Source organism: Aptenodytes patagonicus, chromosome 1 (assembly GCF_965638725.1).
Source record: "Aptenodytes patagonicus chromosome 1, bAptPat1.pri.cur, whole genome shotgun sequence".
Taxonomy (NCBI): domain Eukaryota; kingdom Metazoa; phylum Chordata; class Aves; order Sphenisciformes; family Spheniscidae; genus Aptenodytes; species Aptenodytes patagonicus.
In genome coordinates, this window is record NC_134949.1 from 148,901,001 (window position 1) to 148,921,982 (window position 20,982).

General features: G+C 42.7%; 1 protein-coding gene across 8 annotated transcripts; it reads left to right on the top strand.

The window, feature by feature from the left end:
• The first annotated feature begins 645 nt into the window (after nt 1-645).
• Nucleotides 646-19,237, top strand: LOC143170158 (arylsulfatase D-like). 8 transcript variants are annotated; one of them, XM_076358179.1, is made up of 11 exons: nt 646-797; nt 5,215-5,280; nt 9,320-9,469; nt 10,718-10,839; nt 11,795-11,917; nt 13,414-13,837; nt 15,040-15,176; nt 15,390-15,524; nt 17,340-17,502; nt 18,170-18,291; nt 18,749-19,237. In XM_076358179.1, exons 2-11 carry the CDS (start codon nt 5,234-5,236, stop codon nt 19,111-19,113), a joined length of 1,788 nt encoding a protein of 595 aa, XP_076214294.1. In that variant the 5' UTR covers nt 646-797; nt 5,215-5,233; the 3' UTR covers nt 19,114-19,237. The 8 variants fall into 8 exon arrangements, with proteins under 8 accessions (XP_076214294.1, XP_076214311.1, XP_076214353.1 ...); XM_076358196.1 differs by having other exon boundaries at nt 646-793; XM_076358217.1 differs by lacking the exon at nt 646-797 and adding an exon at nt 1,059-1,105.
• Nucleotides 19,238-20,982: the final 1,745 nt, after the last annotated feature.

The following is a 20,982-nucleotide window of genomic DNA, read 5'->3' on the forward strand; positions in this document are numbered from 1 at the left end:
ACCTTGCCATGGTATTTTGTATTAATATTTATTTTGGCCTCTGAGCAATAATATGTCCACACCAAGAACCTCTATCCTTTTTTCTGTCTGTCTTTGAATAAAGCCCTTATTCAGTGGATTACAGCATGACACATTTGTACCCTCTTTCCAAACCACCGTAAGCACACGCAGCCAGTAAAAAGAGGGTCGCGGTGCCCCCACGGGCCTGTGAAGTTGCATGGCAAGCCAGACTGTGCAACCACATGAGTATGAGCGCTGGCACAGGAGAGAACTCACAGACAGAGGAACTGTAACAACATAATGGGGAATTAGCCAGGCTGCCAGAGTTGGTACGCGTACACCACCATGACACGATGATGATGATTGATTTTCTTTGATCTCAAGGGGGCTAGCGGGCTCACTGCCTGCATCAGCCATGGCTATCTTGCTTCCACCCGTAGGGCACGATGTAGCCTACAGTCTCACTGCCCGTGATTTACGATCTTCCACTCAGTTACCACTAAAGCTCTTTCTACCGGCCTTGGCTGTTACAGGAGCTGTATTTCCAGCTTCTACTTTAAAACAGTTCTTCCTTATTCAGCACTTGTTACCAGGAGCAGGCAGGGAAGCCCTCCCCGGCGGCAGGCGGGATGAAATGCCTTTGACCAGGTTTTTAAAGGAGACGGACACCCACCCATTACTCTGATACGAATACAAGCCGTGCTTTTGAAAGCCCCTCTTTAGAAGCAAAGATCAGCAAGCCTGAGGCGGAGCGGAAAGGGAGAACAAAGCTCCTGCAGCGCGTGTGCGCGGAGTAGGTAAAAGATTAGGTTTGGGTTTTTGGTTGTTTTTTTTTTTTTTTTTTGGGGGGGGGGGGGAAGTCGCCTCCGTTTTTCCTTCGGGAAGGACTTTTTCTTCCTTCCTTCCTTTACACAAAGCTGACACGTCTTTCTGGCGGGGGGCGAATTTGCCGTTGCTCCCCGCCGAGCCCCGGTACCCGGGTGCCGCGCTGCCGGCGGGGCTCGGGGCGGGGGCGGGAGCCGGGGCCGCCGCCGGGCCGGGCCCTTCCCGGGGCGGCATCCAGCCCGCGTCCCGCGAGGCGTCTTCGGGAAGCTGCGCTGAAACGGTGAACTCTGCCCCGCAGACCTCTGCTTTCCTTGGACGGCGTCCTGCCTCTGCTCTCGCTCGCGTCTTCCCCTGCTAACCTGGGGCTGCGGGGGCAGCCCGGCCTCCGCCTTCCAGCGGAGCTGATCCGCCGGGTCGTAAATAGCAACAACGACGCGTGAGCGGGGTTAGAGTGTGCGTAGGGGGGGTTACAATAACTAACAGTCTCTGTTTTCCTTCCCTCTCTAGCGTTTCAAACCAAACTCCAGTTTTTGGAGGGTTAGGTGGTGAATGGCAGGTGTTCCGCTTTTATTATTATTATTGCTAGAGTTACTGCGGCTTTACAGTGGCGTACAGAAAGCACAATTTGCCTCCAGATTGCTTCCATGTGGTCTTTGCTGTTTCTCTAGCAGCCGTGCTCCTAGTTGCCGCTCTTTTTCTCTCGTTTGTCTGCCCTGTTTCCGTCTCCAATTTTCCACCCTTGTGCGTTGCTCTTGTCTGGGCTGTGAGGAAAGCTGCGTGTTCCTAGCTGAGTAGTTTGAAGTCAGAAGGCACAATTAGATCATTTAGACCAGGGGGTGCTAATCATGACGTGAAAATGCCTGGGCTAATTTAAAGCCTAGGGCCCGACCATCCCTTTCCGCTGTTGCTCTGAAGGCAGGGTACTGCTGTGCAGCAGCAAGGCCAGAACAGGGTAGCCACAGTAAACTAAAAAAACTGGGTTGTGTGCCACGAGAGTTTTGGTTCCTGACAACGCCAAAGCTAAGTGGTAATACAATGCTATAATCATGGTAACAGATAAGAACTATTGATATTATCTGGGTCAGTAAGAACTATATTCCCCCAGTGAGCACTGTTGCAGTTGATTCCCTGAGGGTGCGGAATAGGCAGGAAAAAAGACAGACCACTGAGCGTCTCCTGATTCTTGGCTCCTACCTTTCTTGCAAGGACATCCCTTGTTTTATGGTTGATGCACAGCACCTGTTCCTGGCTCACCAGCTGCAAGCACTGAGCAAGTGACTATGTTCACACCAGCTGGGAGCTTTTTCTTCCTCGTTTCGCTCGTTCCCTACTCGTTGCCTCTCCCTTCCTGAATATCTGGATGCCTAGAAGCTATGGGAGGGAGGGAAGAAAGGGACAGTAAGGTGGAACAGCGTGTTGCATAAGGTATGTTGCATATGTTTGTTTCAGAGCCATAACGAAAGCTTGAGGTTAGCACTTTAATTACATTCTAACATACTGTTGAATGTGATTAACCTGTAGGGTAGTATATTTTTATAGAAGGCGGACAGTGAGTGTTTATTTTTCGCTAACAGCTAAGCAGCAACATACCTCCACACATTACTTAAAAATGTTTGTCCTAATACTTATAATTCACTTTTGTTATATTTAAATAAAGTGGTAAAGGGTTTGGGTTTTTGCATCAGTGTGCAAATAATTTCTTTCAGTATCTGAAGTTAGACAGAGAAAGCGAGAGAGCAAATTCTTTTGCTCTGTCCAATTACTGACTTTTAGCTTAACTGGCAAGAGCTTATTCTATTTTTTTCTGTTGGAGCTGTATCTCTCAACATGTTTAAGAATGAGAAGTTCCTTTGAATTCTGGTGGATTCCCAGAGCGAGTGGTGGTGTTGCTAGTCTTCTGGGGATGAGGGTGAAACATAAGATATGCCTGGCTTCAATAAATACTTTGTCCACGGGCAGATATTTTTGAAGCTAAGGTTTGTCTTTTTTCTCCTCTGTAAGACTTCAAGAAGGATAGACTCGAATCTGGGAATGTATTCAACAAGTGTAATATTCAGAGGATGGGGGAACTGCCTGGAGCCAAGCTGCAGTGAGGGAAGAAGGGGCTAATTTTCTAGCAGTTTCAGGCTTGCAGCTTGCTTTCTGTAAAGCAGAGATATAAAAAAAAAAACCCGGGTCTGCACAAAGCAGCTGGCTAGAAGAAGCTATATAACGCTACTTGCAGTTGTTACAAATCCGTTTGAGTTAGGTCCACCTAATTCAGCCACTTAACCAAGCAATAGCTTCTTTTGCTAAATCTCTTCACGTGACTGTTGAGGGAGCTGCAGGCTTTGTGGTGTTCCTGGCAGATTGAATTGTATTGTAACTTGATTAAGCTTTTGTTAATGGCTGACAAATCTGGAGAAAGAAGTGGCAGGGCAGTCATGTGTAGTATCAGCTGCAGAAGACAGTAAGTTTGGGATAAGGTTTACAGACAATTAAAATGGTTTAACTAAGGGGAATATGTCCACACAAAGTTGTGCTGGCCAGTTCCTGCTGTTCATGGCTCTGCAGGATTTGGCCTCATTTTGCAGAAATATTTAGACTGAATGTCGTGGTTTAACCTCAGCCGGCAACTAAGCACCACGCAGCCGCTCGCTCACTCCCCCCCGGTGGGATGGGGGAGAGAATCGGAAGGGTAAAAGTGAGAAAACTCATGGGTTGAGATAAAGACAGTTTAATAGGTAAAGCAAAAGCCACACACGCAAGCAAAGCAAAACAAGGAATTCATTCACTACTTCCCATGGGCAGGCAGGTGTTCAGCCATCTCCAGGAAAGCAGGGCTCCATCACGCGTAACGGTTACTTGGGAAGACAAACGCCATCACTCCAAACGTCCCCCCCTTCCTTCTTCTTCCCCCAGCTTTATATACTGAGCATGACGTCACATGGTATGGAATATCCCTTTGGCCAGTTTCGGTCAGCTGTCCTGGCTGTGCCCCCTCCCAGCTTCTTGTGCACCTCCAGCCTGTTCAGTCAGTAGAGCATGGGAAGCTGAAAAGTCCTTGACTAGTGTAAACACTACCTAGCAACAACTAAAACATCGGTGTGTTATCAACATTGTTCTCACCCTAAATCCAAAACACAGCACTGTACCAGCTACTAGGAAGGAAATTAACTCTATCCCTGCTGAAACCAGGACACTGAATTATTATAGAGTCCTATGACTTTTTACGTGGAGGTACTAGGCTGAATAACTGATGCTGTGTACTTCTAGTTGTAAATGAAGTAATAGTGTTTTTAGTTAATAATGACACTTGAAAACCTTTCGCTGAAATTAAGTAGTAACAGCAGTGATAAATTGCAAGACTGTACTTGCTATCAGCTTGAAAATAACCAGCTCTGTTAGACTTTGGGAAATCCACAGTTGCCTCCAGTGATTCTTTGTCTGGGGAGACTTCTGTTGAGAATAACTCAGTATCATCACATATATTCAGAGTCCCGTTTGCCTGTGCAAAGACTAATCAACGTATAGAATTAGTATTTTAAGATTACTTTGGGATTATATGAATGAGAATTTATATAGTGGGGAGGCTTATTAGTGTGAGAACTAAAAGCAATCTTGAAATAAAAAAGGAATGGTTTGATGAGAAGCAGCTTCTTCAAGTCAAGGGCCATTTTCTTCAGGTTATTTGAACTGTTTAGGTAAGAGTCTTTAAAATTAGCTTTAATTGAGCTCCTTTAGGTAGCTTAGAAAAAGATGTCTCATGAAGTGGCTGCTGGGGAAAATACTATGGAGTTTCTATCAGATTGTTGCTCTGATCTTGTTTACTGTGAACTGTTAAATTTCAGCTGACTGCCCGTTATGGGGAGTCCCATAACTTGTGTTTCTTTACAATACTTTTCTTTCTTCCACTTAAGGTACACAGTCATGATTATATTGCACTCTACTTGGAAACATGATTGAATAATAAATCGCCTTGCTTGCAGAACATGCGTGCTCTATTTGTCTGACTTCACCTTCCAAATACTGGCTCTGTCTCAGCAAAATTGATGAGCTTTCTAAGACCTGTGTTTTCCCCCCATGAATTTATGCACTAATTGATCTTTTACTGTCTTGTTCTTGATTGAGCTCTTGTTCTCTCAAAATAAAACATCTTCTCCCACTCTTCAATCGTTTATATGTGGTTTTCTGCCCCGTCTCCAGTTCTCAAACTTCACTTTGAAAATAGTCCGCTTTTGGTCAGTACAGTTTGATCCCATCAGTACTCGTGTCTTTGAGGTAAAATAATCTCGCTAGTCCCTCTTTTGTAAAGAGATATAAGGATTGATTGAGTTCTTTTTTTCCTCCAACATCACACTGGTGACTGTGCTCAATTTGTTGCTTACTATAAGCTTAATTTATTTTCAGGATCGCTGCCTACCAGGAGATGATTGCACCGCTGCCTTGCACAGCCATTGCTGCCATTCTATTCAGGTGAACAGATTTCTGGCTCCCCCCTGCGTGTATTTAATTCTGCGAAGTAGAAACAAAATTGCGTTGTTTGAATTGACCCACCTTTTTTTCCCTAGCGACCCTGGGCTCAAATGAATCACTTTTCCTGATGCTTCATTTGCTTTAAGTCTTTGTTGTTCCCTTCCTTACCCCTATGTAAGAAATTCAACTCCGTTAAAAATTATATCACTGTTCTCTTCCCGCCCCCTCATTTTTTTTTTAATTCCTCCCTGACTGTGAGTCCCACACTGTTCTAAAGTTGTCTTTCCCTTTGTACAAGCCCTTAGAGAAGTAGTCTAAGGTGCCAGGCTCTTACACAGATATGAAATCTTGTAGGAGGAGCAGATTTCTTGAACAGAAGGATGCTATAATCTCATAATGCTGTAATTCTGTAGGTATGCACTAAGCACAGCAGTATCACCTTAGAAAATAATTCTAAGGCAAGTACAGGCACCAAATTTTATAGTTTAGTAGGTTTTTTTCAACATCTGATTGCCTATGCCAATCGTTTCTAACCTGTCCTCAGAAGATCATTGTCAATAAATCTATGGGAGCTCAACTATGGTGTGAATCCATATTAAGTCTTGTAAATAAAAGTTACATAAATAGTGGCCTGTATTTTCCTAATGTTTTGCACTTACCTGATTTGTTAAGCAGATGTTGTAAAATCACTTAGTAATACTAGCTGCCAAATGATTTTTAGGACTATCTTAACTACATACTTATTTAATGTCTTCGTGTTTTTAAACAATGAGATCTGTCTCCCAAGTGGAAGTCTCTGGCTATGCCTTTAACATTATCATTTCCAGAAATAGAATCATAAAATAGTTTGGGTTGGAAGGGACCTTTAAAAGACATCTACTCCAACCCTCCTACAATAAGCAGAGACATCTTCAACTAGATCAGGTTGATCAGAGCCCCGTCCAGCCCCACCTTGAATGTTTCCAGGGATGGGGCATCCACCACCTCTCTGGGCAACCTCTTCCAGTGCTTCACCACCCTCAGCATAAAGAATTTCTTCCTTACATCTAGTCTAAATCTACCCCCCTTTAGTTTAAAGCCATTCCCCCTTGTCCTGTCGCAACAGGCCCTGCTAAAAAGTTTGCCCCCATCTTTTTTATAAGACCCCTGTAAGTACTGATAGGCTGCAATAAGGTCTCCCCAAAGCCTTCTCTTCTCTAGGCTGAACAACCCCAACTCCCTCAGCCTTTCTTCAGAGGAGAGGTGTTCCATCCCCCTGATCATTTTTGTGGCCCTCCTCTGGGCCCGCTCCAACAGGTCTGTGTCTTTCTTATGCTGAGGGCTCCGGAGCTGGACACAGTCCTCCAGGTGGGGTCTCACCAGAGCAGAGTAGAGGGGCAGAATCACCTCCCTCGACCTGCTGGCCACGCTTCTTTGGATGCAGCCCAGGGTACGATTGGCCTTCTGGGCTGCGAGCGCACATTGCTGGCTCCTGTCCAGCTTTTCATCCACCAGTACCCCCAAGTCCTTCTCGGCAGGGCTGCTCTCAATCCCTTCATCCCCCAGCCTGTATTGATACCGGGGATTGCCCCGACCCAGGGGCAGGACCTTGCACTTGGCCTTGTTAAACTTCATGAGGTTCACACAGGCCCATTTCTCCAGCTTATCCAGGTCCCTCTGGATGGCATCCCGTCCCTCTGGCATGTCAACCGCACCACTCAGCTTGGTGTCATCTGCAAACTTGCTGAGGGTGCACTCGATCCCACTGTCGATGTCATTGATGAAGATATTAAACAGTACCGGTCCCAATATGGACCCCTGTGGGACGCCACTCATCACCAGTCTCCATCTGGACATTGAGCTGTTGACTACTACCCTCTGGATGCGACCATCCAACCAATGCTTCACCCACCAGACAGTCCACCCATCAAATCCATACCTCTCCAGTTTAGAGAGAAGGATGTTGTGGGGGACCGTGTCAAAGGCCTTACAGAGGTCCAGATAGACAACATCTGTAGCCCTTCCCATGTCCACTGATGTAGTCACTCCACCCTAGAAGGCCACTAGGTCAGTCAGGCAGGACTTGCCCTTGGTGAAGCCATGCTGGCTGTCTTGAATCACTTCCCGGTCCCCCATAGGAATCATAGCTTCCAGGAGGATCTGTGCCATGATCTTCCCAGGCACAGACGTGAGACTGACTGGCCTGTAGTTCCCGGGTCTTTCTTTTTTCCCTTTTTAAAGGGGGGAAAAAAGCTTTTTAGGTAATTCTGAAAAGGTTTATATATATCCATATGTATTTATATGCATGTTTTATGTTCTACTTTCCTTCAACCCTACTGCTTTCAAGATTTATCAGTGTTTAGTAACTAAACATTCTTGCACTCTTCCTCCATGTATTGCTAAAAGATGATCACTTTGAGCTCTAAGCATGGTTGTTTTATAATGTATAGCAATGCCACATAACAACTTAGGATACAGACTTGGAACTATAAGCAGGAGGTTACCCAAGATGGATTTTATCCTTGACCCTATCTTAATCCACAAGCAGGATTACCGCAGGGATCAGCAAATATCCAGCACTTAACACCATGAGAAAACGAAGTGCTAGGATGGGGCTGCAGACATCAGTAAAAGCAGATTTCATCATTTGCTTTTTTTTTTTTTCCCCTTTTCCTTTTTTTTAATGTAACAGAAAGAAGTGGGGAGCACTACTCTTGTCCCCAGCTTGGAAAGAAGAATGCCCGAGTGACTGAAATGGGCTGTTGGGGGCTGCTTATTTCCAGGGTCCTTTAGAGACCCTGCAGCTTCCCCCTGCAGCTCTAACTGAATGTATTAGCGCTCTGAAAGGATTCATTATACCAGTATAATGCCCTGTAACTCTTAGGAGATACAACATTGGGAAATAGAAAATTCTTCTTTCCTTCGAATGAGTAATCCGAATATAGAGATGGAAATTGCCCACAGTGCTTCTAAAGCAAGGTTTCACCACAACTCTGTAAATCACTGTTGTAACTTAGTAGTAGAATGTACAAAAAAACCCAGCTGGACCTTTGCTCTTGGGTGATTAAATGCCCATAGCCACTGGTTACTTATTTACAACTGGGAGTTCACAGTCATGTTTACAGAAGGTCCTGCGTGTTGTGTTTGCCTGTTAGAGGTGATGGTTACTTGTTCATTCAAAAACATGTTTTTGCATACAAGATCTTCACACCAAAACTGCAAATCCTGGAATGATTTGCAGGAGCTTTCTCAGTCTGTGCTAGAGAGTTGCTGCTGCCCCATGTCCTGCAAAATTAGGACATATTGCAGTGATAACTCTGTCCAAATGAAAAATTGATCCAGGATTAGGTTTTAACACTATTGATCAGCAATACTTACTTGGAGGAACACATAGCTTCAAATGTTCTGAGCATATTTATATAAAAAGTGTGATATGTATGTGTAAAAATGCAAATTCTGTTTTCTGCAGATAGTAAATATAGTTGACGCTGGTATGGGGCCTGCTTGGCATCCTGGAATGGTGGTAGAGGAGATGGCTTCAAGTTCAAGTGTTCTTGAGTTGGAGGGGAGAGTTTGTTTAGGTTTTTCCGCTTCCTGTCCAAATATAATTAAAACTGCTTTATCCACTGGAGACAAGAATAATCAAAAAACGCCAGAGTGACTTTGGAACATAACCTTAATTTTCATAGAATTTATGAAACTTAGAAACACTAATTTTTCTCAGCTCTTTGAAGTTTTTGATACATTTTGAAATCTGTGCAACTGATTCAAGATGAAAATTCCTGGGCCAAATGAACAAGATGACAGCCTTCACTTACATCCTTGCTTCTTGGGCTGTAAGAAAGGCTGTTGCAGCCTCTCTGACTAGAGTGATCTAGGTGGTAGAAATGGAAGAAACAGAACCAGTAAAACTGTCCTCCTCCTTCCCACTGAAAGTGGGGCTGGGAAACAGTCTCCCACTATTTTGTGTTTCATGCTTCAGGTCTGCTGCCAGAGGGCTCCCAGCAGGCTCCAACCCTTACAAGTCTTGTATGTAAAAAGTTATTTTGTTGTGTTTCAGGAGGTACCTCCTAACGGCACTGACTTCATGTTTATTCTGGAACACGTTTGGCTCGAGTGCAGCTATGGACTCTAAACCCAATATACTTCTGTTTCTGGCTGATGATCTTGGCATCGGAGATATAGGTTGTTATGGCAATAATACCATCAGGTAAAAGATCTCTCAATACAATATATTTAACACTATAGAACACCTATCCTGGGTAATTAAGCCTAATTATAAAATAAGAAATGTTCTTAATCTCTTAATCCAAGGCTCTAGTAGTTGTGTATTTAAGCACTTGTCTATATGCACAAAGGATTGGGGCCTAAGTAAACAGTGTGCAGTGAAAGAAAAAAAAAATACCATATTTTCATTTTGTTTTTTAAGTTCTTTCTGGGAATTCCTCCCACCCCCTCCTCCATGTGCTAACTCTCCAGCCACTTGTTTTAGTATGAGTTACTGTTTTCTCTCCTCCTCATGCGTGAATTTCTTTGTTCCTTTTCATGCATAGTTAAGCAATACTCTATCCATCCAGTGCTTTTCCAGAATCCCTTGCCATCTCCTCCAAAACACTCTGATCCAGACTCATGTGGACTGACCCACATGATTTATTATGTGACTATGTGCCTTCAAAACTAGTCATTATATTCCTTCAAAACTAAAAAGGCAAAGCAGAACTGAATGGGCATTGGGAGCACATCTTACAAGCCTCAACTCAGGTCCTCCAAGTGGAGCATAGGCATTTTGTCGGCATGCTCTGGGTGCATCTGCCTTGCATGATGTTGGTGGGATTGTGCAGAGAAATGGCAATGTGCTTGTGGAACTCCGTTGTCCTCCTCTGCTGGTGGTGACGACAGCGGGGAGGCCTCTTTCACTCTTTGTAGTGTTGCAGTCCATTCTTCTGGGAGAGTTAGGCTCCCATGCAAATGTAACTATGTAAAGTTATCAACATATTATGAAATAACTAGCACATGTTAAAAACGTGGAACAGAAAGTCTTGGTTCCAAGAGCTCCAGACACCCTGGGAGATTCTCTGGCTCAATGAACTCTGAAATTTAGGGTCCAAATGTGCTGGCAAAAGTGATCTGTTGGCAGTATTAGAATAGAAAAATATCAGCCTTTCTTAGATAGGTCTTTCCATTTCAGTTTTATTTTCAAACTAAACAGTACCAACAATGCCTAGGTTTCTTTTCAGTGTTGCCAAATGCACTCTATGGTTGTGTCCCAAGAATGGATTCTCCAGTGGCTACAACCCAGTGTATCAGACTTGTTTCTATATCAGTCCTGGAGTGTGTAAAGAAGAGATTTTTCTTTTTTTTTTTAAGGAACTGTTATAAAGCTCTAGTTCTTCTTGGCAATTTATTAAAATAAGTTTCAGATTACCTTGCTTCTATTAAACTTCAAACTCTCTTTTAGGACCCCGAACATTGACCGCCTGGCAAGAGAAGGAGTGAAACTTACTCAGCACATTGCTGCAGCTCCGCTTTGCACTCCGAGCAGAGCAGCTTTTCTCACTGGCAGATACCCCATTAGATCAGGTTGGGCCCATTTTTGAATTACAAATTTCTGTGTATGGTGCTGAGGTACTACAATAGCCGGTGAGTATTGGAACAGGAGAATTCAGCTATTTCCTCAACCTGAGATAGAAGATACACTGCTAGAGGCTCAAACTTTCTATAAGTAACTTCTGAATGGGAACCACTGCCTCACCAGCTTGACAGATCTTTAGCCTGACTTTATCGGATAAGGGATCTCCATGTGATGGAAATAGATAGGTATGGAGAAATGCCAACAGCAGTAATATCTGTCATTTCCTTGCTGCAACACAGCCTAGGGCCAACTGATGGAATTCCTCTTGATGGTGATGGTTAGAGGTAAGGGCTTGAAACAGGGCTCCCAGGAGAAATGGGTGAGTTCATTGCCGACAAAGTGCAGAAAGTCACAAAACTCCAGTGAAAAATGGAGTGTTGCATCCATTCCCCACCTATTGAAGGTGCCTTATGAGGATTTCATAGATATCCAGCTCTCACTAGGTGCTATATAGGAAAATTAGATGCTTACTTTGAGAGCTAAGTGCAAAACCAGCGTGTGTTGGGTGAACTGTATCTAACCTAACATGATACAACGTCCCTCTGAGGTAGGGAAATGCAACTGTAATCTCTCATTTTAGATGAAGAGCAGAGAGACTAAATTATCACAGTTACTCAGAAGGGCAGAAAATAAAACCTACTATATGCTGTCACCAGTGATTTATTTCAGTTTGATGGTAAAACTGGTGCCAAGCAGTATTTGTTTTGAAATACAACTCTTGACTGCCTGAAGTACTTAGACACACTGATGTGACTGCCTACAAGATATGCCCGGTTTTACGTCTTGTGAGGAACTCTGCTGGCTTCAGGTTGAGCTCCTGACATGGAGGTTGACAGGAGCAGCCCAGCCTCTGCCGGCAGAGAGCGAAAGGCCCGCAGGAATGACCAGAGCTGTTTCTGTCAGGGATGGCATCCAGCAACAGGTACCGAGCGCTGCAGTGGAACGCCGGGTCAGGAGGGCTCCCTGCTAATGAAACTACTTTTGCCAGGCTGCTACAGCAACAAGGCTATACCACTGGACTGATAGGTAAGGGGAAATGTTTTAGCATGACTTTGAAGAATGAACTAGTTATATGAAGGGAATTTAGGGATTGTATTTGCCCAAAATGGTCAGTCACACCTCTCCAAAAGGTTGGGGGGGGGAAACCCTCTTCTTTGCAAGACGTCTAAAAATACTGCAGTCTAAAGAGTTTTAAGACAATGCTAATGCCTGTACAGGGCACCCGAAACAGGAAGAATTAAAAACTGTCTCATGATTATAATGGGTGAGCATTTATTTTACTTGGCCTGAGACTTTTCAAAGGTTGGTCCACTGTGAGAGTTTTGTTAATGTAGAGATTTTTCCAAACAAAACAATGTCTTTAAGTATTTCATCTGCCTTTAGGAGGCAAGAAGCAGAGAAACCAAAGAGGAGAGGGAAAGAAAGGAACAAAGTTTGTAACCACAAGAGGAGAAGACGAAGCATAAGTGCCTCACAGATGAGGTTGTGAGGTCCAAAAGAGGCATGATACTGTGGCTGTTTCCTCAGATGAAGCCAAAATGCAAAGGTGTCAGGGAAACACTGCCCCAGAGCACCTTCCTGTCTGTGACTTTGGTCAGACCTCGACAGTTCCAAGATTCATCATTCTTTTGCCAAATATCTCTAAAATCAACTGGCAAAGTCTCTCTTTTCCCTTCCGTTCGCTTTTATTACTGTCAAGTGACAGGCACTCCCGCAATGGATCCCTTTACATAAATGGGTAGGTAGGGTAAGCACTGTGTCCCTTAAAGCCAGGGAGTTTGGGGTCAGCTGTGCCAAATTCATTGTCATCTCCAAGTGCTGGAAATAGATGTGGCTGCATTGAATCACGAGCTAATGAACTGTAGTCTTCCTGGCTGAGTCTGTAATTACTCGGCATTCACATAACCCAGCAAACCTCAGGGTCCTTTGATCCAGCACATTTTCTAAGCAGACAACAGCTTCTGTCTACTTGCTCTATTTCGGGCAGGGATAGAGTGAAAGGTTGGTTTACAGCCTTTTCTCCTTTTCATATGGAGTCGGGACATGCCTGAGAAATCGTCTTCCTGACTCTGGTGATCAAGGTATCTGTTAACATTGGCCAACAGTTTACTGGATCTTCCAGTAAATTTGTAACATTATGTTAAAATGAAGTTGCAAGTAAATAATTGAAAGTCAGGAAGGGAATGTATTAAAGCAGCCAGGGAGTTAGAGTACCTTAATTCCTTGATCCTCATTGAAAGGTAATGAAATCCCATCCTTATGTGACCCTTAGCTGAGTAGCTGAGCGTCTTGCAAATTTCTCTGTTTATCCCATGTTTGTTTGCGGATTGCCCATTACGGTATGATATTCACCTGATCAGGTACTGGTTTTGCCCTTGTGCATGAGGAGAATGTGCCGATGCTCTGTTGAAAAACAGAGTGACTTGCCTAATTCCCAAACAGATGCTGACGATGCTACCTTGGGCTCCTATTGAATTGTCTACTTTAATGTTCTAATTTCTTTCATGCTTTAAAACCTTCAGGAAAGTGGCATCAAGGTGTAAACTGTGAATCCTTCAATGATCATTGTCATCATCCTCTAAATCATGGGTTTGACTACTTTTATGGTATGCCTTTCACACTTCTAAACAACTGTCAAGAAAATAAACCTCCAGAGCTGGATGTAGCCCTTCAAGCTAAGCTTTGGGTTTACAGTCAGATAATTACTCTCGCTGTGCTCACTCTCACTGCTGGAAAACTGACTGGTTTGATTTCCATCCGCTGGAAGATAATTGCCTGTTTTACTTTGGTGGGCGGCCTTTTCTTCATTTCTTGGTACTCCAGTTATGGCTTTGTGCAGTATTGGAATTGTATCTTGATGAGGAACCACGATGTCACTGAGCAGCCAATGAGGTTAGAGAGGACTGCTTCCCTCATGCTGAAGGAGGCAGTGTCATTTATCAAAAGGTAAATGATTGTCTGTAGTTTTCTTTAAAGGGGTCAGGATGTTCTGGGCACTTGGAATAGAGTATTTTTCTCCAGTAACTACAGCTGTATCATGATAACTGCTTTGAAACTCATATTCAAGTTCTCTATTTAGAAACCCAATGCACTTAAATTTTAATTGCAACCGTCTCACATTGGAAGCTACAGTAAATGAGATGGATTTTAACCAAATGATACATGGTGTTGGTCTCTTTTCCCAAGTAACAAGCGATAGGACGAGAGGAAATGGCCTCAAGTTGCGCCAGGGGAGGTTTAGGTTGGACATGAGGAAAAATTTCTTTACTGAAAGAGTGGTGAAACATTGGAACAGGCTGCCCAGGGAAGTGGTTGAGTCCCCATCCCTGGAAGTATTTAAAAGACGTGTAGATGAGGCGCTTAGGGACATGGTTTAGTGGGCATGGTGGTGTTGGGTTGACGGTTGGACTCGATCTTAGAGGTCTTTTCCAACCTTAATGATTCTGTGATTCTATGACCATCTCACTATGCCCTGTAATCTGTAATTACTATATTTCCTCCAAGATTAACCAGCTAATTTTTACACTTCACTCTACAAGCCTCATTTGTGCTCTTTTTCATAAACCCTACAAAACACCTATATAAAATGTGTGTGATGCACAAAATTATTTCATGTGAAAATCTCAAAACACTTTAAACCTATTTTTATGGATTGAGAAGGAAGCCAAGTAAGATCATCCATTTTCTAGATTTAAGTTCTGCCTGCACAGCCTTCTATAATATTTCTGTGTCTTTCTGTAAAACAGGGAAAGTAACTATTCTTTTCTTAAAGTTTGTGAAAACAAATACACTGAAAATTGTAAGTGGCCATCTTAGAAAAGCCACATGAATATTAAAGTAAATCCAAGACTGTGTCCAGTTGCATTTAATTAAAAAGGCATCAGAGCTAGGCATCCAATTCATTTAAACACTGTGCAAATACTATGCCTGTTTACACATTGGAATTTGAAAATAACTTGGCTGAAAAGGATCTTTCTTGCCCACATTTCATGCAAAAAGAAAACGGCCAACTGTGATCAATGGGGATGCACTAGATGTGGGTACAGTCTAGACCCAATGTGTGTGTCTGTGCATGGATGAATATGAAACCTTTCAAAATATTCCAAACACACAACAAAAATTATTTTTATTTTTTGTTTGTTTTTAAGAAACAGGCATGGACCATTCCTCCTCTTTGTTTCCTTTTTACATGTTCACACCCCCCTCTTTACCACGGCAAAATTTCTTGGGAAGAGCCGTCATGGTTTATATGGAGACAATGTAGAAGAAATGGACTGGATGGTGGGTAAGTATTCTTCATGAAGGATTTGTTTCAGACACATACACCCCTGTATTTTAAAGCAGGAAAACTAATAAGGCCAAGATACCTACAGAAAGCTAAGCTATTAAAAACTTCTTATAGGACATTGCAAAAGATAATTATTGAAACATTATAAATGTGGCTTGATCTTTCTAATTGGTTAATAGGAACCTTGCTGCCTCTTTTCTTAAATTCAAGGCAAAATTCTGGATTCGCTTGACAAAGAAGGTTTGAAAAATCATACATTCACATACTTTGCCTCTGATCATGGAGGACACTTGGAAGCTCAGGATGGATCTGCCCAGCTAGGTGGCTGGAATGGTATTTATAAAGGTAGGAAAAACACTATGACTTTACATGAACGTTAGAATCAGAATCACAATGAATTTGCCTGGCTGAAGCTATCGAGGCTGGAATGAGTTGCATTTTTAGCTTGAAATATAGGTGACATACAGAGGTGCTTTAATCTTAAAGTCACCTTTTCTTTCAGTAAAGTGTAAGCATTATTACACATCTCCTTGCCAAAGGTATTGTCTAGCTTGATACATGTAAATTATTTGGTGTTCTCAAGTAAAAGGCGCTGGAAAAAATGTGATAGTTCCCAATATTGAATTCTCTCTCTCTCTGAGGCTTTTTTCCCCTCTCTCCACAATAGGACTGTTTCCTCATCTGCTTGTTTCTTTTTCTCATTATGTTCCAGAAATCATCGCTGCCCAGCTAATCAGTACAGAACAGAGTAAGGGCACATTGTGTCATGACTTGCGGCAACAATTTATTCCCTGTATGCCTTTATATTCCATGCAAAATCAGTGACTGGCATAAAATCTAAATGGCCTTGGTGGTCTAAGAGGATCTCACTCTTTACGTCCTGCTTGTCCCTTTCTGCTGTGAAACATTCTTCAACCTGCTGAGCAGTGCAGTGGCTTTTTTCAGTCCAAAAGAATATGCATTCATTGCACTTTCTCCCACTTACCCCAACAGTCCTGTGTCATCAGACCACCTCATCCCGTGACCTGTCATGAACATGTGACAATATGTGTCAGGACTTAGGCTCTGTTATCACCAATGAGCCATCCACCTCTTGCCCAAACTTTTCATGTTTTTATTTTCCTAAAGCAGGTTTCTTCCATTTCAAAACCTTCTTGAGCTGCTCCACAGGGCACAGCAGAGGTCAAAGACATGGAATTTTGGCTCCCATGAGATGGGTGCTCTGCTGCTGAGCAATGGAGCTTGCTGGCCCTTATGAAAGGGAAGGGCTTTCAGTTAGTCTGTTCATCCTCCACCTCACTCCCTGCTTTTGCTTGAGAAAGCGCTTCTCTTTGTGGATAGTGAGACTGATTCATAAGCCTGATGGGATCTAACAAAGACAATGTTTTTTTCCATATTGAATATATGAATTAAAACAGGTTTCTGCTTTGGGAGTTAGGTAAATATTGTCTTCATACACCCAGCATCAGGATGCTTTATTAGGTTAGTTTCTGTTAGTACCAAGTTGAGAAAAGATGTTTTTCTGCCATTTGAAGTAAAGCGTATATGGTATGATTTCATAGGTTCAGATTTTTTGCTTCTGAGTTAAGAGATGTTGCATTAAGTATTGAGAGAGTCAGGTCCAAATCTCAATTTCAAAAAAGGGGGAGATGCATAAGGCATATGGAAAGATAAGTGTTAAGGACACATGTTTTGAAGGGAATCCATGGCTATAAAGAGAAGACATTATTTTTTAGCTCTTTATTAAAATAGGATACTAATTAGTAAGCCTTGTGTAGGTTTAAAGAGAATATAAAGTATTTCTTCAAACTTGTGAGTTCTTCCAATTTCCAGTTCCTCCTCTTTTCTTTTGCTGGGAAGCTCTTCAATAACACAGGTGAATGCAGGCAACCCATGAAATGGAGGATAACAGAAGGTTGAAGCTGTTTTATTGTTGCTGAACATAGAGGTTGCCTCCCCCTATCTTTCTAGGTTTGGATGAGTTATATGTCACATTTTGAGGCCTTCTAAAGTATGTGAATTCCAATGCAAATGAAGAGTCAAATCTGTTGGATAAGCGGTGTATTACTGCATCTTTTTCTGTACATTCAAATGCAACAAGCCAATGAAGAAGTTTGTGTTTGCCTCTGAACTGCCATATGTTGATTCATTTCACTGCAGGTGGAAAAGGCATGGGAGGCTGGGAAGGAGGGATCCGTGTGCCAGGAGTATTTAGGTGGCCAGGAGTGTTACCTTCAGGCACAGTTATTGATGAACCTACGAGTCTCATGGATATTTATCCCACAGTTGTTCATCTGGCTGGAGGAATATTGCCACAGGACAGGTATGGAGAAGTTTTCAACAGGAGAGATCGATAGGAGAGCTAACTACCAACAATTTACTGTGTTTCTTATCATCCTTGGAGGTTCCACAAATATTGCTTAGCCTTAAGCCTGGTCTGAGATTTTGAACTACTGAGCAAACTCTCCCAGATATGCCCACAGGTGTGCTCATGGCCAGAGGAGTTGTTCCCGCCAAAGACCAGGTGCTAGTTTCAAACCCAGGTTCAGCCTCATTCATGAAAGAATTGGTGGCTGAGGTTGTTTTGGTACTAACTGACTTGACTTACGGACACTTGTAAATACCTCCTAAAGTCATTAAACCCATCCTTGCTCAAAAGATTTCTTTAAGCTCCTTTGAAAATTTCTAAATGTAAACAATTAAGAGATTGGTATTGATTACCTGAATAAATTGCTTTTTTCCACTAAACCAAGCTCTAAATATTGTTTACGTATTGCTGAATGGAATGAGTTGACCCAGCTATTCTAAAAAAAAAAAAATCTAGGGATTTAAATATTGGCTTGGCAGCCTGCTGGCTGCTCTAAACCTATGACCAAATTATTCTGTATGCTGTCTCAAGCACTGGTGCAGCCAATGCAAAGGCAGTGATAAGTATGCAGTTCACTGTCAGGTTTGCCCCCACCTGAATACACTTCTCCCCATTACATTAGGGTGATTGATGGACGAAACTTGGTGCCTTTACTGCGAGGAAGAGCTCAAAAGTCAGAGCACGAGTTCCTGTTTCACTATTGTGGGTCCTACTTGCATGCAGTGCGGTGGCACCAAAAGGACAGTAAGTATAAACGTACGTTTTGTGATAACTGCAAAGCATGAGTTTTCTCCTCTTGATAACCATCTTGCTAATTGACAAATTTATTGCATCATGTGTGTTTATCAGTACTGATAGCTGAGATTCTTGAAATTGTTGTGCATGACATACCAGTGACTCCGGCTAGCTGGACATGTCTTAACAGCAAAGCAATATTTGTAACAAACCTATAGGAAGTGGGGTGGGAATATAGGCTGTCTACTACTACACTGGAAATTTAATGTGGTTTTCTTCATCTTTCTAGTGTTTTCCATCTTCAGTGTCAGTACTCCACATAGAGAATCTGATTTGTGGTGATCGGGGTGCCAGGGTGTGTGAGAAGAGGTCTCCTTAGTAAATAGCTGTACTCCTATTGCTTGAAGGCACTTTCTATTTTCCTCTATCGTCTTGTAGTTGTGCCATAAGATTTTTTTCCTGCCAGGTGGAGCCATCTGGAAGGCTCATTATGTGACCCCTGTCTTTCATCCACCTGGGGCTGGGGCTTGTTATGGAAAAGGAATTTGCCCATGTTTTGGGGAAGGTGTGACCCATCACGACCCTCCATTGCTGTTTGATCTCTCGCAAGACCCTTCTGAAGCCAAACCTCTGTCGGCTGACACCGAGCCCCTCTTTGACACTGTAATAAGGAAGATTGGAAGAGCCATAGAAGAGCATCGCAGGACACTGACTCCAGTCCCCGAGCAGCTCTCCTTGTACAACGTCGTGTGGAAGCCGTGGCTGCAGCCGTGCTGTGGGACGTTCCCATTCTGTTGGTGTGATAAGGAAGGCGACAGCACACAAGTTTGAGATGGATGTCTACTAACATGTCCTGTGGCACTGAGTCCTCTGCTAGCAAAGGTTTCAGAAAATAACTGTGTCCTTTCTCTCTCTGGGAAGCAAAGTGGATGAAAATAAAGAAAAGTAATGTTGATCAGAAGTTTTTCCCCTTCATTCTTCACCAGTAGCCCAAGGTCTAAGGAAATCCTGTCTGGTGTGGTAAAGGGCTTGAATGGAGACTGGTTTTGCAGATTTGTGTGTAAGAGATGGCTATAGAGGTATATGCCTAAACTCTGCCTAATTTACGCCTGCTCAAGGAAGATAATTGGAGAACTCTGCGGAGAGCCTAGCGTGTTGTGCTGAGCAGGCAGCAGTAAGAAATACTAGACTTACGCAGAACTCTAGATGTTTGCAGTTGCATCCCTATAGTCCACAAATCATGGTTGTACTCTATCCAAACACAGAAGTTTGCTTCCTGTACTTCTCTGTTATCTCTGCAGTAATCTTGCTGAGATGTTGAGCAACACCTGAGACAGAGTGAATCTGATTTGGTGAGGGATCGTCCTCAAGTTGTGAATAGCTTTTTGAACAGATCTGCAGCTTTAGCTGGGTAAAAATAACATATATCACAAACTGTACAAAATGTTAAAGTCCAGTATAACTCTGAAACAGTTACAAAAGAGGGAGAAGCATTTTGCTCTTCAGAAAGAGGTCCTGGCGCATACTAATTTGGCAAACAGCAGTTTTATTGAATATAAGATGCCAAGAAAAAACGTTTTGGATTAATAGCTTGCACTATTTCAATGTCAGTTCCAGAAAAACAAGGTTCCTTTGAGAGTCATATTGGAATTAATGCTCAAAAATATTTGGTAGCAGTATACATAGGTTTACTACAACTTGTAAAAAGGGATCTTGCCAATACTAGTTTAAAAAAAAAAAAAAAGCACCCCCCAAAAAAAACAAACAAAAAAAACCCCAACCAACCAACCAGTGGTGTGACCCTAGCCAGACTTTCAAAGGAGACACGACTTTGCACTGAAGTTTGCAGTGAAATTGCAGAGATTTTAGGGCTTTGAATTGTATTAATGACTGGGTTCTTTGCAGGAGTGGATGAAGTCAGAGTTTATTATAAGCATGCTGCTAAAACTCTAAAGAACTTGGGGGTTGAAGTGTGTAAATGGAAACAAATTATTTTAGTTTGTTTTTTGTTGTTATCATGTGTGTGTCCCCCCAGGAATACTTCTGCAAATGTTTTACTTGCTCAGCCAGTTTAGCTGATTAATGATTTTCTTTTTATCTCTCAGTCTTTTTTCATGTGTGACATAGAAACAATTTTACACATTTCTGTTTGTGTCACTTCAATATTTATGTTCTTCACTCCTATAAGTTCACTCAAAGGTAGAAAGGATTATATGAATGCCAGTGTTTTGCTCTTAGTACTCAGACATGTGCAAAAAGCCAGCTAGAAAGTGGCAGTATAAAGCACACAATGACTCAAAAATTGAGGTTTTGCTGGCAGAGAATTTGCTTTATGCAGCAGTGAGTAAACAGCAGCTTCCTGTGCCCAGGCGCAGTGAAAAACCGTTAGCTGAAGAGGAGGAAACACTACTTGGCTCAAAATGCAGAGATAAAAATAATCTCCTTTCGGCTTCATTGTTACAAAGGTTTTTTTGTTTGTTTGGGTTTTTTTTTTGTTTTGTTTTTGTTTTTTTTTTTTGAAAAAGGGGTCTTGGTGTAAAGCTTAGTTCTGTTGAAGACTAAGTAATCACAGCTGTTACCTCTGTATTGGGTCGCTAACGCAGTGGTGAGGAACGGGATGCAAGGTCTGTGTTAGTGGAATGCCTCCTCCGCTTCCAGACAGAGTTTTGTTATCAGGGAAAAATTTAAAGGTGGGGGGGT